This window comes from Panicum virgatum, chromosome 5N (genome assembly GCF_016808335.1).
Source record: "Panicum virgatum strain AP13 chromosome 5N, P.virgatum_v5, whole genome shotgun sequence".
NCBI classification, from domain to species: domain Eukaryota; kingdom Viridiplantae; phylum Streptophyta; class Magnoliopsida; order Poales; family Poaceae; genus Panicum; species Panicum virgatum.
In genome coordinates, this window is record NC_053149.1 from 50,052,068 (window position 1) to 50,068,596 (window position 16,529).

General features: G+C 45.3%; 2 protein-coding genes across 6 annotated transcripts; both read left to right on the forward strand.

Annotated features, from left to right (window-relative positions):
• Positions 1-3: 3 nt before the first annotated feature.
• LOC120672648 (putative exosome complex component rrp40) lies at positions 4-7,519 on the forward strand. The gene is made up of 10 exons (XM_039953171.1): positions 4-176; positions 270-344; positions 459-545; positions 1,282-1,338; positions 1,822-1,914; positions 2,519-2,591; positions 6,100-6,175; positions 6,254-6,344; positions 6,446-6,567; positions 7,150-7,519. Exons 1-9 carry the CDS (start codon positions 129-131, stop codon positions 6,563-6,565), a joined length of 720 nt encoding a protein of 239 aa, XP_039809105.1. The 5' UTR covers positions 4-128; the 3' UTR covers positions 6,566-6,567; positions 7,150-7,519.
• A 945-nt stretch (positions 7,520-8,464) lies between these two features.
• LOC120673269 (AMSH-like ubiquitin thioesterase 2) lies at positions 8,465-14,983 on the forward strand. Of its 5 annotated transcripts, XM_039954030.1 has the most exons (10): positions 10,451-10,735; positions 10,802-10,880; positions 11,199-11,240; positions 11,326-11,602; positions 11,715-11,804; positions 11,891-11,953; positions 12,059-12,133; positions 13,132-13,194; positions 14,157-14,209; positions 14,366-14,983. In XM_039954030.1, exons 3-10 carry the CDS (start codon positions 11,227-11,229, stop codon positions 14,547-14,549), a joined length of 819 nt encoding a protein of 272 aa, XP_039809964.1. In that variant the 5' UTR covers positions 10,451-10,735; positions 10,802-10,880; positions 11,199-11,226; the 3' UTR covers positions 14,550-14,983. The 5 variants fall into 5 exon arrangements, with proteins under 5 accessions (XP_039809965.1, XP_039809966.1, XP_039809967.1 ...); XM_039954031.1 differs by adding an exon at positions 8,465-8,763 and having other exon boundaries at positions 9,602-11,240; XM_039954032.1 differs by lacking the exons at positions 10,451-10,735; positions 10,802-10,880 and adding an exon at positions 8,519-8,763.
• Positions 14,984-16,529: the final 1,546 nt, after the last annotated feature.

Sequence of the window (16,529 nt, forward strand, 5' to 3'; positions counted from 1 at the left end):
ACAACAGTTTGAGGCCCAGGCCCATCTCCTCCGTATACTAACCACACGCACTGACGCACAGAAGCCAGGACCGCCGCCGCGTACCGCTCCTCCTCGCCGGCGCCCCCGACCGCTTTCGAGTTCGAGCAATGGAGTCGAGGAGGCCGCCGCCCTCCCCCCTCGTCGACAGCTATGTGGTAAGCCTCGCAGCCCCTTTCCGCGCCTTGATCTCTCACTTCCGCTATCTCTGCGGGTGTCGGCCTGCTCCCTCACCCGCCGTTGCTGCCCAGGTACCCGGCGACGTCGTCCTGGACCTCTCCGAGATGACCAACCAGACCATAAAGCTCGGCACGGGCCTGCGTCAGGTAAACCCTTTCACGATGGAAAGTGGGAACCGCTATCCTTTGAGTTTAGAAGTTAGGGTTTAATGGGGGTTTTTCTGCGTCATGAGGCTTATCGGTGGTACCTGGGGCTTGCAGGAATGTGACACCATCCAGGCCACCATTGCTGGGGTGCTGCGGCTGTCGAAGCCCAACAAGTATTGGGTTGAGAGCTCCCAGAAGAGGGTGAGTCCCCTGGTTTGCACTTATAGATGCTCAAATTCTTCAAAATTCTGGTTCCTCTTGAGAGCACCGTGTTAAGATTATGTTTGTTTGTTTAAAAAAATATGGATTTATGGAACATGGTTTACTACCGTTATGATAGTATGAATGAATCATAGTTTGGCAAGCCCCCCTTCAAATTAGAGTACTGTAGTGCTGTTTATAGACTATATTTACATTCTGAATGAAACATACCTTCGCATGCCCCCTTCAGATTGAAGTACTGAATTGCTCTTTATAACCAAGTGGCCAAGTTTTTGTTACACCTCATGGTCGGACTGAAACCTATGAAAAGACTATATTTTATTACCATCGTTGGAGGGTGCTGATTGATTAGATATTCAGAATATCAATGCCCCTTCCTGAGTAATTACTAAACTAATGCGTTAGCCTAAAGTTCTTGTCTTACTTTGATTTGGTGCTACGAAAATTCAAGCACTTGTGCACAGATATGCATTGACCGTCCTCATATGTACTTTGAACTATTGAATATATGTTGCTCTGGCCTTTTTTAAAAGAAAGTTTTAAGTTTTAATTACTTCTCTTCATCTATCAAAGTACAATTAATCCTTAAAAGCTCTAATCTTGTTGTACTCTTATATCTTCTTGACGGTAAAGTGGGAGACTGCAGTTAGTGTCCTCCTTTTGTTTTGTTTAGCAATCGCCCATTCATGTGTCTTCTTATTTTCTTTTTGTGCAGTATGTACCTTCTGTAGAAGATACAGTTCTTGGTGTCGTGGTCGACACGAAACCAGATGTAAGTATGTATCTACATTCAGAAGTATGTAAATCAGTACTCCCTCTGTTTCTAGATATTTGTCCAAGGCTACCATGGTACTGACCAAAGAAGCACTAGACCAAATCAAGATAGCTGCTAGTGTTGGACCATGGACAATCCTTATTAAATGACATACACAATTACATAATCACTTTTACTATCGCTGTAAAGCAGGGGAAAGAGCTCAATGGAGAAACATTGTGAAACTGCTATCTTGATTACCTCTTTATATGGACAGATGTTACAAGGATGGAGTTTTTATATATGACATCACTCAGAAATATCTAGCCCTATTTCCATCAAGATAGTCAGATGATTACCTCTACACATTATAATACGTAAACAGAAACTAAAATGAGCTTTCGCTAGAAGCTTGGTGGGAACCTCTTTTTTATATCAAATGAATCTATTTTGGCCTACCTTCCATATGTGTTCTTACCTCACATAGCTTTGGTTGTACAGAACTTTTTGGTGGACATAAAGGGTCCTAATGTGGCCTTTCTACCAGTGCTTTCATTTGAAGGTGGTACCAGGAGAAACATACCAAAGTTTGAGGTATGGCATTGGGGAATCTGCACTTTCCAGCGTTATTGAGTTTCGTACTTTTTTCAGTCACTATAAGAAAAACCTTAAAGGTGTATACAGTAGGCCACATTATTTTTTTTTAAAAAAACAGTAAGCTGAGTTCTGAAAAAAATAAACATGTACTCAGTAACATGTGGATTCCTGTTTTTCCCCCTCAAATACTCTTGTCCGTTTATGTTTGATGTTTTAACTCTCTGCAATAGAACTAAGAAAACATACAAAATGGCGACATGCCCCAATTAAAGCTGTCTCTTTCCACTTCATAAATTAAATCGTTTCTCCTAAGCTACTTACATTTAATGTTAGTCATTAATGAACAAGTAGATAGTCTTTGGATTGTACCCTTTTTTCGCTTCGATTGGAACATTTTAAGAAAGTAAATTAAATATTATTCTTCTCGTAATCCTATAACTCAAATAAAAAGGAATGGATAGTGTAAATCAGTTACAAACGGTGTCCTATATCCAGCATGATTTCATCTATGGGTGGTCCCTACGTTATTTCCACAGTGTTTTGAGCCTAGTGTTCAGTTTGCTGATTTTATCTTCATCTGACCACGGTAATTCTCTTGCAGATTGGTACATTAATATATGCTCGAGTGGTGAAGGCAAATAGCATCATGAATCCAGAGCTCTCATGCATGGATGGTAAATTTTCAGCTTATAATTCAGTGTTTTTTTAGAGCCTTATAATTCAGTGTTTATTATGTTCAGTTGTCCATCAGAAGTACATGGTACAAATTTTCTCCAACTTAGCAATGTGGCCACCAACTCCGCCTATGTTGACTGGAAGATTCTCTCTCTCCTGAGTCGTCTCAGCATAGCCGGTCCCAAGCCCGGGTAAAGGGGGAGGGTTGCGTTAGGTTTTGGCCAATCAGCATAAAAAATAGCCACTCTAATAGATTTGAAACCCATAAGAAACTCGTTGGGGGCGTAACCCTCTTAGCGACGCGCTACATCGGAACCCGGGTGTGGTGATAAATGGGCAAGGGCCGGGTCGCCATCCCCCCAATGGCGCGTCGTATCGTGACCTGGGTACGATGATAAGTGAGCAAGGGTCGGGTCGTCGCAACCTGAGTGGCGTGCTACATCCACGCTCGGGTGTAGTGAAAAATGAGCAAGGGTCTTCGCACTTCCCTCGACGGGTGCGAAGGGTAAGGAAGTTAGCCGAGCCAACTAGAATTCTATAGGTAGCTGGAACGTAGGGTCCCTAACGGGTAAGTTGCGAGAGCTAGTTGATGCAGCAATTAGAAGACGTGTAAATATTCTATGCGTTCAGGAGACTAAATGGAAGGGCCAGAAGGCGAAGGAGGTTGAAGATACTGGCTTCAAGCTTTGTTACACGGGGGCAACACCGGGTAGGAATGGTGTACGTATCTTGATTGATAGGAGCCTTAAGGATGGAGTCGTAGAGGTTAGGAGGCAAGGCGACCGGATTATCCTAATCCGGATGGTAGTTGGAGATTCGGCTTTGAATGTGATAAGTGCCTATGCCTCTCAGGTAGGCCTTAGTGAAAGCACCAATATGCAGTTCTGAGAAGATCTAGATAGCATGGTTAGTACCGTGTCTTCCAGCGAGAAACTCTTCATAGGAGATCTCAATGGCCATGTGAGTGCGACTAATGTAGGGTTCGAGCGAGTGCACGGGGGTTTTGAGTATGGTAGCAGGAGTCAAGAGGGGGAGGATGTGTTGAACTTCGCGTTGGCCTACGACTTGTTGATAGCGAATACCGTTTTCAAAAAGAGAGAATCCCATCTCGTGACGTTTCGTAGTGGATAACACTCGAGCCAGATCGACTTTATTCTTGCCAGGAGGGAGGATAGACGTGATTGCTTAGATTATAAGGTGATACCTGGGGAGTGTGTTGTCCCTCAACACAAGCTTGTGGTGGCGGACTTTCGTCTTCGGGTACGTGTCCACCGGGACAAACGTGCCAAGATTGCGAGAACAAAGTGGTGGAAGCTTAGAGGGGAAGCGGCACAAGCGTTTAAGGAGAGGATGCTAGGTGAGGGGCTTTGGGAAGAAGGAGAAGATGCAGATGACATATGGCTAAAGATGGCAACGTGTGTTCGGAAGGTGGCCTCAGATGTGTTTGGCGTGAGTAGTGGAGGCAAATAGGAGGGGAAAGACACCTGGTGGTGGACGACGAGGTGCAAGGGGCTATTAAGGAGAAGGAGTGTTTCAAGTGCCTCCACCTTGACAAGAGTGCAGCCAACATCGAGGGCTATAAATTAGCGAAGGGGGTTGCAAAGAAGTGGAGAAGGACATTTATAGGATGGCTAGGTTCTGCGAGCGGAAGACAAGGGACATCAACCAAATCAAATACATCAAGAATGGGACAGATCGACTGCTAGTGAAGGATGAGGAGATCAGGGATAGATGGAGATAGTACTTCGACAAGTTGTTTAATGGGGACAGTAAGGGTCCTACCCTTGAGTTAGATGACTCTTTTGACGATACCAACAGACGCTTTGTGAGGAGAATTCAGGAGGTAGAGATCGGGGAGGCTTTGAAGAGGATGAAGGGAGGCAAAGCGATGGGCCCTGATGGTATCCCCATTGAGGTGTGGAGATGCCTAGGTGACAGAGCAATATTATGGTTGACTAAGCTTTTTAACCTCATTTTTCGGTCAAACAAGATGCCGGAAGAATGGAGGAGAAATATATTAGTACATATCTTCAAAAACAAGGGCGATGTTTAAAGTTGTACTAACTACCGTGGGATTAAGCTGATGAGCCATACGATGAAGCTCTGGGAGAGGGTTATCGAGCATCGCCTAAGAAGAGTGACAAGTGTGACCCAAAACCAGTTTGGGTTCATGCCTAGAAGGTCAACCATGGAGGCAATTTTCTTAATACGACAATTGATGGAGAGATATAGGGAGCAGAAAAAAGACTTGCACATGGTCTTTATTGACCTCGAGAAGGCGTATGACAAAGTACTGAGAAATGTCATGTGGTGGGCCTTAGAGAAGCACAAAGTCCCAACTAAGTACATTACCCTCATCAAGGATATGTACAAGGATGCGACGACGTTTGTCCGGACATGTGATGGCGACACCACTGACTTTCCTATTAACATAGGCCTACACCAGGGGTCAGCTTTGAGCCCTTATTTATTTGCTTTAGTGCTGGATGAGGTCACAAGGGATATACAAGGTGAGATCCCTTAGTGTATGCTCTTTGCTGATGATATGGTGCTAGTTGACGAGAGTAGGGCAAGGGTTAATAGGAAGTTAGAGTTATAGAGACGCACGTTAGAGTCGAAAGGGTTTAGACTTAGTAGGACCAAGACCGAGTACATGATGTGTGATTTCAGCGCGACTAGGCATGAGGGGGGAGACGTTAGTCTAGATGGGCAAGTGGTGGCACAGAAGGATATTTTTCGGTATTTAGGATCGGTGCTAGAAAAGGATGGCGACATTGATGAAGATGTTAAGCATAGAATTTTAGCTGGCTGGTTGAAATGGCGTCAAGCTTCTAGCATCCTTTGTGACAAAAGGGTGCCACAAAAGCTAAAAGGAAAGTTCTATAGGACAGCAATTCGCCCGGCGATGTTATACGGTGCTGAATGTTGGCCTACAAAAAGGCGACATGTTCAGCAACTGAGTGTAGCAGAGATGCGGATGTTGCGGTGGTTTTGCGGGCACACAAGGAGGGATAGAGTCCGAAACGAAGCTATTCGGGATAGGGTCGGGGTGGCACCAATTGAGGAGAAACTTACCCAACATCGGCTGAGATGGATTGGACATGTCCAACGAAGGCCTCCTGAGGCGCCGGTGCGTAGTGGGGTTCTTGAGCGGGTCGATAATGTAAAGAGGGGTAGAGGTAGACCTAAACTGACTTGGGATCAGTCGGTTAAGAGAGATCTTAAGGATTGGAATATCTCTAAAGAGATAGTTTTGGATAAGAGCGCTTGAAGACTAACTATCAATGTGCCTGAACCATGACCTTTATTTCTTTTGGGTTTCATCTCTAGTTTACCCCAACTTGCTTGCGAAAAAAGGCTATGTTGTTGTTGTTAGCAATGTGGCCACCTTGGTTTTGAGAGCCTTTCAACTTGTGAATGGCACTCTCAGTCTGAACGCTTGTCTTTGACATTAGCTGATCATTCTTTTTACAGTTTTATCGTACTAATATTGTTCCTATCTTGAAGCTACTGGGAAAGCTGCTGAATTTGGTCAGTTGAAAGGTGGCTATATGTTTGACACATCAACTGGCATGTCACGAATGTGAGGATAATACATATCATCCTCTTCCACTAAATCAGTAGCAGTTTTTTGTTATATTTTGATATTGGTTGCTTATAGGTTGTTAAGTTCGCCAACATGTCCAGTTCTGGAGGCCCTTGGGAAAAAACTATCATTTGAGATTGCTGTTGGACTCAATGGTCGAGTCTGGGTATGCTTGCTACTGCTATTTCTTATGTTTTTTATCATGTCATTTTCGTTAAATTGTATGTACTGTTTCTTGTGTTTGATACCTTGGTTTATATTGTGTAGGTTAATGCTCCTGCACCAAGTACTGTCATTCTTGTATCAAATGCGATTATGAGGTCAGAATCTTTGAGTGGCATAAAACAAAGAGCTATGGTAGAAAATCTCCTGGAGAGATTGTCATGATGGTAAGTCAGCAAGCTTTAATCCAAAGTAAAACAGGTCTATTATGAATTCACCTTGTAGAGAAGTTTGAGATCAAGATGGTTGTCCACGTCAAAGATTATTATTGTATCACGTGTAGTAATACCCTCTCCTTTTGTTTTATTTATATAAATGCATGTTCCCGTTTCTCTCTTTGAAAAAAGATATTATATTTTGCAAAAGAAAAGTAGTTCTATTTTTCATCTTGAGCACTGTGTGCTTGCTATCTCCACCAGATGAAATCATACTTCTATGTTGTTTGATTTCCCTTATATTGGTATATGTTGCATCCACTACTGACCCTATATGTTGGACAATAGGGCAACTTCATCGCTTTCAGTTTTATTTTATCAAGATAGGTTTTTGTGGGATCAGTGGTAATGATGGCATGTTTCTGGACTAAACATCATCCAATATCACAATTTGTAACATACTTCTTGACTTCTGTATATAGAAGAAATTTTCAATGTTTTACTTGCCTATTTGATTCCTTTTATTGTTATTATTATTGTTACCATAGCTAAACTTTAGTCAGAATTGTCTGATATTTATTGACTTATGTGCAGGCAATGTACTCTGACGCTATCGATGTATTTTGGAGAATTGCTTGGTTAGATGCCACAGCCAATTCTGCAACAGGAAAAGGTTGGTGGCCACTATAATCTCAGCAGGGCACACTTGATGGATCATTGTCTTTGCACATAAATTAGATATGGCGAATTGGCAAAAGTGACTGGTGTTTTTTCAGTGTTGTAGAATGTGACTCAACTAATAGATTGGCCGGTTTAGAATGAATTTTCTGGCTAATTGCATCGTCTGTTGCCTATCTGGATGCGCTGTAAGTCGGATATCTGCACTAGCCTGCCGATCTTGTTGAAAGAAGCCTCATGATGACTCAATTCCAACATTTTTTTTTATATTCGCTGCACTCAGAAATGCCGATCTTGTTGAAAGAAGCCTCATGATGGCTCAATTGCAACATCATTTTTAATACTTTGCACTAAGAAATTGAGTTCTGCTGATCCCATTAATTGACTCTAGGTGCAACTTTTGGGGGGACGCATAGGATTTTTGTCCTGTCCCACGAAAATTCAACTCTTGACGCGGCTTATTTTCGTGACATCAAGTTCAACAGGTGTGGATACGGTTTGAGCTTATTAGAGAGCGACATCCGCTGCAAAACAATAAAATGATTATGAATACCGGCTGACAGCATAGATTATCCCGGATAACGTTAGCATTTGCTTTCTTGTGAGATGAGCCAAGTTGATGACGGTGTGTGTGCTTTCACCTGTTCCCGTACCTTCACCTACCGTCATGGCCTGCCTGTTCGCCACTCTTTGCTGCCGTTGCCGGAATCAACGTGCTATTTCATACACGCGAGTAACTAAACGTACAATGTCAAAAAAAAATAACGAGACGTACGGGTTTATGGTACGATTGCATCCACGGCTCTCCCTTGTGCGAATGCGTTATCCCCGATCGGCACCCCAAGCAAGTTGCCAACGAGCGCGGCGCGGCAGCCAACAGTGCGCCGTCCTAGTATGTAGATCCGGGAGCCGCCCACGGCACGGCGGACGGCGCGCCGGGGGCCGGGCCCGGGGCAGCGAGCCGAACGTGACGGCCCCCTGGCCTCGATTCCCCCCCAGATTAACCGCTGCACACCGCACCGCGCCTGGGCCGGCATCGGAGCGCCAGCTCGGCAGCTCCACGCGCGGCTCTCAGGATGCAGGCAGGCGCAGGTGGACCTGCCAGCCCGCTAGGCCCGCCCTGCGAAAACGTGTGAGCAGACCTCTGCAGGTGACCGCATTTTGGAGGCGGGCTCAAGTGGGATCGGCCTGCGAAGCCTGCTGGGCTAAAGCGGAAGCCCGCAGACACCGGCAGGCCCAAAGCATCAGCAGACTCACCCACTGTCCGTCCGTCCAGCACCCAATCCACCGCTCGCTCCCTCACTACTCGCCTAGGGTTAGGGGGCGGGCGGCAGGTGGCCGGCGAGCGCGCACATCGCCGAGGACTGGGTGCGGCCGGCGGCGTCTCCACGTCTGCGGAGGGCACGGCCGCACGGAGGCAAGAGCTGCGGAGCACGGGAGGCGGAACGCTGGGCGACCACTGCGGCACCGCCGGAGGACGGAGGCGGAGCGCGTGCTGCGGCTTGCAATCTGCCACTGCATCCGTACCAGGTGAGTGCATCCTAGATCTGCTCATCAAGCGGCTTTGATTCGGTGGATAGTTCGTTCCTTTGTTGAGTTTTAGTTTCAAAGATGTTCTCGTCAAGAAAAAGAATGAAGTTTCGAAGGGTGTGCTAGACCTGCACGGGCATCTTTGGGGCTTTAGTGTTGAGGAGAAGGCAGTGACGTACAGGGGGAAATGTGTTCCATGTGCATCAGATTCAATTACCCTGAATCCCTTTTGTGCAACACATCTCTGCATAGTTCCGTTCATTTCTTTGTTCAGGTTCAGGCTAGAAGATGTTGGGGTTCGGGTTCAGGTTCCTTTGTTTGGTTCGGGTTTAGGCTGTGTATACCATGCACTAGATATCAGATATGCATGTTTCCCTTGCTGTCTTTGTCGTAGCCTTTCCTTCACTTTCAGAAACATTTAGCATAGTTTGCAGCAGTATTTTGGATAATATAGGCTAATGTCTCTGTTGATCTCCCGACCAAACCCATAGGAAAGTTACAACATCTCTGTTGTCCTATTCTTCATGTTTCCAGCTATTCCTTGGAAGGGTTTCATTTTTTTCAGTCATAGATTGTGGCGTCAAGCTTTGAATATCTGGTACATGTTCTTTTTTCTTAATCAGATATCTGGTATATCTGTTATACTATTGCTATCCTGACCTGTAAGGAAAGAAGTGTTAATAATTTCATGCTCTTTTCATCCTGTCCTGTTCTCTTATCAAATTGTGAACATCACCTTCTTCATATATGTGATGGTACATTAAATTAAATAGCAAGCAGTTATTATAGTCCATATTTGAATGTTTGAACCTCATGAGAAATGTTATTATACTTGCAGGAGGGAGTCCATGCTGCTTTTGTTTATGAATAAACAAATTTCTTCCATATTCCGAAGTGCAGGCAGCAGATCTCGGACTGCTTCAAAGTTCTTGTCGCCCATTTGTTCCTTGTAGAGCTTGTCGTAAGCTAGTTTGATAGCTTCTTGCCGTGGTTTGATCATCACTGATCTGACTATATCATCGTAGCTCCATGAATAGTTCAGAGCTTAGACTTAAAGTTACCAATAATGGTGGTTCAAAATTAGCTGCAGGATCTGTCTTGTGTGAGTGTGTCCTGTTCTTATTATCTTAGCGTGGTACTGTGGGATTAGCACCCACTGTTGTTTAACTTGTTTCTGAACACTGAACGTTTCTTCAGTCATGTTCATCTTTACTGACAAAGCATGGGAGATCAATCTTTTATGCCAGCGGCTCAGGACCCTTTTATTTCATTCTGCTTTAACTTGTTTTGTTCTGGCATGCAATTTGACTTGCAAATTAAGAAGTCTGACATAATCAGCAAAGGAGAGATGCATCAGAGTAGCCGTTGCATGCAGCTGGCGGCTGATAGATATGCAGCAGACATCAGCTATTCGGCCGCAGGTGTCTGCAGGCGTCTGCAAGCCTGCGTCATTTTGGCCGCAAAGCCCGGCTGGAGGTCGCAGGTTGCCGACGTGCATTGGCGGGCTCCAGCAGAGTCATTAGTGAGTGCTGGCAGGTAATGCGGGAGGCCCTGCAGGCATCCGGCGGGCGCTGCGGGCTGGGGGCGGACGGGAGTAGATACGAAGGAAGCGCCGGGTCGGCAAAGCCGGCGAGGCGAGCGACGTCGGCAGCAGGGGGTGCTGCGGTGTCGGCGTCTCGTCGCGGGAGCCGCGTCAAGATGCAGGCGGCATGCACGACAGCGACAGCGACGTGGTGCCGCGCGTGCGCCCATCCGGTTCCCGACCCGTGGCGTGGATTCCTGTTCGCGTCAGATTAACGGCAGCGCGCGGTACTCCTCGCTGCTCGCCTTTCCCCCCTCTCCTTTCTCCCCGACTCCCCCTTTCACCTCGCTGAAGCCGAACTGCCTCGCTCGCCCTCCCTCTCTCTCGCGCGCGCGCCAATCCTTTCCTTCGCGCCGATCGCGGCTCGGCTCCGCTTCAGATTTTCTCAAGGTGAGTGAGCATGTCTCCTGTCCGAGGAGGTACTCCGCGGTAGCTGATTGGGTTTTACTGTTTTAGGATTGGTACTGCTTTGTGGGGAGCTAAGGATTGGTAGTGTTTTGCATACCTGCTGCTGGATTGGGTGGTGATGAAAAAGGTCGTTCTTAATTCCACTTATTGTTGGACTGCTACCTCTAATCAGCAGTGGTTGTGTTTCTGCTGTTCGAATCAACGCGTGGTCTCCGATTGCTATGCCAATTACTAGTACGATGGGTGGAGGCCGTACCCTGAATCCTGAACCTGCCGTCCGGGATTGCTTGTCATTCTCTCAATGTTTCTGTTAGTTCGCCTACATGATGCTCGATAGTAATACTGCCCTGGGGTTGTTAGGCAGCTCCTCGAGCTGCTGTCATTTCTTTCAAAGTCTCCAGTCCTTTTGTCTTTAGTGTTTCTTATTGTTCGAGTTTTTTTGCAGGCCGAAATTTTAGTGGTCTGCTCCAGCCATGAGTAGCAGAAGGTATGTGGTGCTTTGTGTCTTCTGCAGCAGTTGACGATTTTGTTTTTGGTATTGCATCATGACATGTTTGATGCAAAACTGGCAGATATGACATCAATGCTTGGAGATGTGGGACTCAATCAACGCCAAGTAAATCGATGTATCTAGATGCTCAACAAGTTGTCCACTGCCAAGCTACAGGCCGTGATGTTGGCCCCTGCGCTGTGAAGCATCACTTCCCATCGCCAATCGTATCTTGGATAGAAGATCTTTCGAGCTTTGGCAGTGTTTCTTTTAGCCCCGATTCTGAATATGTGGATGAGCAAGCCAGGGCTTCAGTGGGACAGTCTTCAACATCAAGCAATTTGCATGACATGCAAATAGTACGTTCCCTTTCATTTCCCATCCATTTCTGTAAAAAAAAGTATGTTGTTGTTTCTAGGAGGCTGGTAATATCTTAAGATCTGAAATAACATCATTATGAATGCTATTCAGTCAGTGAGGTTGACAGAAGAATTCATGGAGCTTGCAAAGGAGAACACAAGCAGTAATCTAGAGACTTGTGGAATTCTCGGTGCTTCATTTGTAAGTGTGGTGGCCACTTGCCAATGTGACAAACATACTGAATTTTCAGTTTGGATCTTCATCTTTTTTTTCCTGTTTATATGTAGAGGGATGGAACTTACTTTGTGACAATGTTGATTATACCAAAGCAAGAAGGAACTGCTCACTCAGTATGTCAGTAGTTGAATTGTTTCAATCATATACTTAATATATCAATTGTTCTGACAAATATCTGCCTGTCCCACTCTGAAACCTTCCTCCTTTTCCAAATACAGTGTCAGGCTGTTAATGAGGAGGAGATACATGCCGTATTATCAGAGCAGTCACTTTACCCTGCAGGATGGATTCATGTATATATTCTAGCATTGCCATACTTTATGTACATGCATGTTACCTGTCTCACCTAATCTGAAAAGATAAGTAAGCTGATGGCTGCAGTAGACTGCTACCTGGTTGCAGCATGTATAATTACTCATCAATTATCATCTGATCTGAAACTATCATCTTGTATTCGTTTATCCTTGTTTTCTCTCTTTTTGCAGTTGCTTCTTCCTTCCATTTTGGCTTGTTGCAATTATTTCTTGTAATCAGTGTAATTCCTACTCTTCTGCTAATTTTCAGAGGAAAAACTGTTTATCTGTTAGCCATTGTCATTCTTCCTTTGGCAAGGTTATAGGAAATATATTTATTTCATCTAAAGTAACAATTATTCTCAAGATAAATGATTAGAACAGTCAGTTTGGTTGCTACATTGAAATATGTTTTGGCAATCATATTGCACTACTAACATAGAACATTCATCTCAGGAAACACTACACATAACCAGTTTTGGCAATTATATTGCATCTAACATAGAAAATTCATCTAAGAAAACACTACTTATAACATGTCGTTCTTGCATTGGCCATAGGAAGGATAGGTACATAATGGAGTAGATTTCCTGTCTGAGAAAAGCAATATGCTTGACCCTGGCATTGTGCGCCGCGCGTCCCCCCCTCTTTTTGTTTTGGTAAACGCATCCTGCCTCTTAGTAGTATGATAGTGGCATATCTCGCATGGAACAGAAGTGCTTCAAAATATGCCGCAAGATGAATGTGTAGTGAATCCATGCAACATATGTAGTAAAATATAAATTATACGAAAGGATGAAGAAAGAGCAACCCCATGTCTAATTCAAATTCAATTTGACTTGCTTTGCTAATTATTTCTACAGGATGTGGACTTGACTTTTCCCCCCCTTTTCGAACATTCTAGCTGTAGATCCCTTTCTAGTGCTTTTGAGGATTGTATGGAATGGTCACTTTTCTTTAACAGTTCCTGAGAATTGGCACTTTTTCCCCTTTTCCAGACTCATCCTTCGCAAACATGCTTCCTGTCATCGATTGATTTGCATACTCAATACTCTTACCAGGTAATTTTGTTCAGATAAGTTGTGCCTGTGGTGTGTTGATCTAAAGAAAGGAAATTGTGTTCTTTTTCTATATTAGAAACGAGAGTAGGATTTTTAGAAGTATTCACTTTTTAAGTGACAACTTCTGCTCGAATGATCTGCATGAAACATCACAAATTATCGACATCATATTGCCGTGGAGAGTTTTGTGTTTTGTAGAATGTAAGCTGAACTTTTTTATGTGACAATTTCAGTATGAATGTCTGTGTTTTGTAGACTGTAAACTGCAGTTGCTGAAGCTTACATTTTTGCACTTGATTAGATACTATATGGTATCACATGGTTCCTTATTTGACCAGTTATCTCTTTAGGTAACATGAGCTGCTAGATGAACAACCAATTCTGAACTATCAACCATGCAGAACCATAAGACATGGCCACACAATTCAAGATGGCTATAGAATATGGTATCAGTGATTATCTACAAAAAAAATTACTTAATTTCCACCCTGATATCTGGACACTATGCCCTAACCCTTGTTGAGCATCCATGAGACTTACAAGCTGGTATTGGATAACCTACCTTCCCTTTTTGTCCTGATTAAATCACAAGTTGCCCAATACTGAAAAGGCAGGCCATTGAGTTTTTGTGGTCTCTGGTTGTGATCATTATCATGTCGCCCAAGTAGCAATGGTGCTTCAACTATTTGCATATTTCATCTTCGTAGGATAAAAACCATGTACTTAACAATAGTGTATTGACTAACACTGTGAAAGATCAACCATACTCCTATAGTCAGCAAAAAGCATTATTTAACCAGTTTGCATTTTTTTTTTATGGTTCTAATAGCATTTATAATTACTTGTATTGTAGCTCCGAATGGTTAAGTTTTTCACCTGCTTGTTTTTAGAGAAAAAAAATTATTTTACCTGCTTTGGCATGCCATTAACTTTGATTGATGAAAAATGGTGGATTCCTGCAGGTTATGTTACCAGAAGCTGTTGCAATTGTGGTTGCACCCACCGATCCTACCAGGCAAGTGCTTCCTGCTCATAACTAAGACACTTGTTCATAAAGTGTGTGACGTACAGCTGCACTTCTTTTGTTCTTAATTTCTTTTGGTGCTACCTTCTGGCTAGTATAAATAACAATAAAATCTGAAATTGTCACCCTGTTTCTCAAATCATTCAGGAGTTACGGAATATTTAGGCTAACTGATCCTGGAGGGATGGAGGTGCTTAGGGGGTGCGATGAAAGTGGATTCCACACTCACCGAGAGACAACCGACGGCAGTCCAATCTATGAAACTTGTTCGAAGGTGCACTTCAATCCCAATTTGCGGTTCGAGATTGTCGACCTGCGTTCTGGTGCATGATCAATGAAAGCAAAGCTATAGCAGCTTGTTCTTCCTTACGCACCCTTGTGGCGGAAGTATATACCACATAGCTCACGAGTGATTCCTAAGTAGATAAACAAGCTGTTACTGATCTGCGATAGAGTGATACGTCACCAAGCCTTTTGGCATCTTTGCTTGTCTTTGTGAGCATAACTGAAAAACTAGCACTAGTTATCCTGAATCCGGTTGTTCCATCAGCCATTGAGCTGGCATCTGTAAGTATGTAACTTGGGAACACATACATACCCATGATTATCTTGGAATGGACGATTGGAACATAACGCTTGACAGCAGCACTGCCAAATCATCATATACAGAATCTGCTGGGAGCTTCAGACAATGCATGTATTAACATGAGAACTTTCTGAAAACTAGGGTGAAAGTGGTATATATTGGTGATTTTAGAGTCTGTATAATGGTACGTTTGGTTTCTAAAATGGGATGTCTGTCCAAAGAAAATAGAGTTGCTATTCAAGCGACATCCATATAAAGTTCCCTTGTGACGTCATCACGCCTGTTCTTTCATACAGGATGCTAGAACTTCATTATTTTCATTCGTACTGGGTGCGCGTCTCATGTTTTACCGAGTGAATACGCTTAGCAAAAGTATGGACAGTCGATTTAATCACGGTATTTCTTTGCATTAGCCATATCATCGTCACTTGGGCAGTACTAGTTTGCTGTACCCGAATCCCTTGTCCACATGGGCTGCATGAATGGGCTTGGTAAACGAGACGGGAGGATCGATGTGCAAGCAAATCCTACGGCTACAAAGAAAGGCTAGCAGATGAACCAGCATCTCTTAGAATTCTTTTTTATTTTAAGCAAAAGGAGTGAGCGAATTGCAGAGCAAGGAAGTAGCTGTTGGCAAGGATGCAGGGCAGCCGGAGAAGAGTACTCGCAGGAGAATGATTCTGCCCTGCATGAAGGGGTGTCGACAGGAAGTCAGGAACAACCCTGTAGATACCTTAATGATGAACGGCCGAAAGCGGGGCGAGAAGACACGGAGCAGGCACAGCACAAGGAACTGAGTCGCTTTACATTGAGGACCACCTGTTGGGCTGTTGGTTGAACCGTGTAGTAGTAGCAGCACTACGAACGAGCGCAATCGCATTCCACCTCTCCGGATGGATGAGAAATTTGGACGTGCACTGGACGAAATTCCGGTCTCTATCGCTCGCACGGCGCACGCAGGAGGCAGAAGCTAGACTGTCCTCGACTACTTGTTACGAGGTTGCTTTTGCTCCGGTGGCGTTTCCATCCGACGTCGAAATCCGGCGGAGAGCTCGACCCACTTGGCCCGGCGGCCAGGCAAGGGCGGCGGGCCCGGGAGCTGGCGTGACACCACCCGCCGGCGCCCGCACGGCATGGCACCGCCAGCGCGGAGCCCACTTCCCGCACACTGGCGGACGGACACCACCGAACCGGCCGCTTCGTTCGATCACCCCACACAACCCCGTCCGCGGCCTGTGCGCGCGCCCGCGCAAGGCCGTCGGCGTCGCGGGCGGCGCCCGGTGCCGGTGGCGACGAGCCCCGAGCGGGACCAGGCGCGCGCCCCTTGTCTCCACGCTGCCCCCCGGCCCGGCCGCCCGAGTCGGCAGCCAGCAGCACCCGTCGCGTCGCGCTGCGCATGAGGGCACCGCACTAGGCGCGTGCGCTAGCTAGCTACTACCGGTGGTGGCGACACCTGTGCGCTCTAGCTAGCTCGCAGGATGGCCACCAGATGAGTGATGCGGACGCTAGGAGTAGGAGCGCGTAGCCGCCAGATGGCTTGGCTGGCTCACTACTCATTACTCAACGGGGGAAAAAAGAAAAAGAAAAGAAAAAGGGAAAAAAGGCTTGTTGGTTTTTGGATGGTGAGGCCTCCGGCTCCGCCGTGCTAGCTACTGTTAGCTAGCCCCGCCTGATGAGCGAGTAATAAGAACGAAAAGGAGCGCAGCAAAAACGATTCCTCAGAAG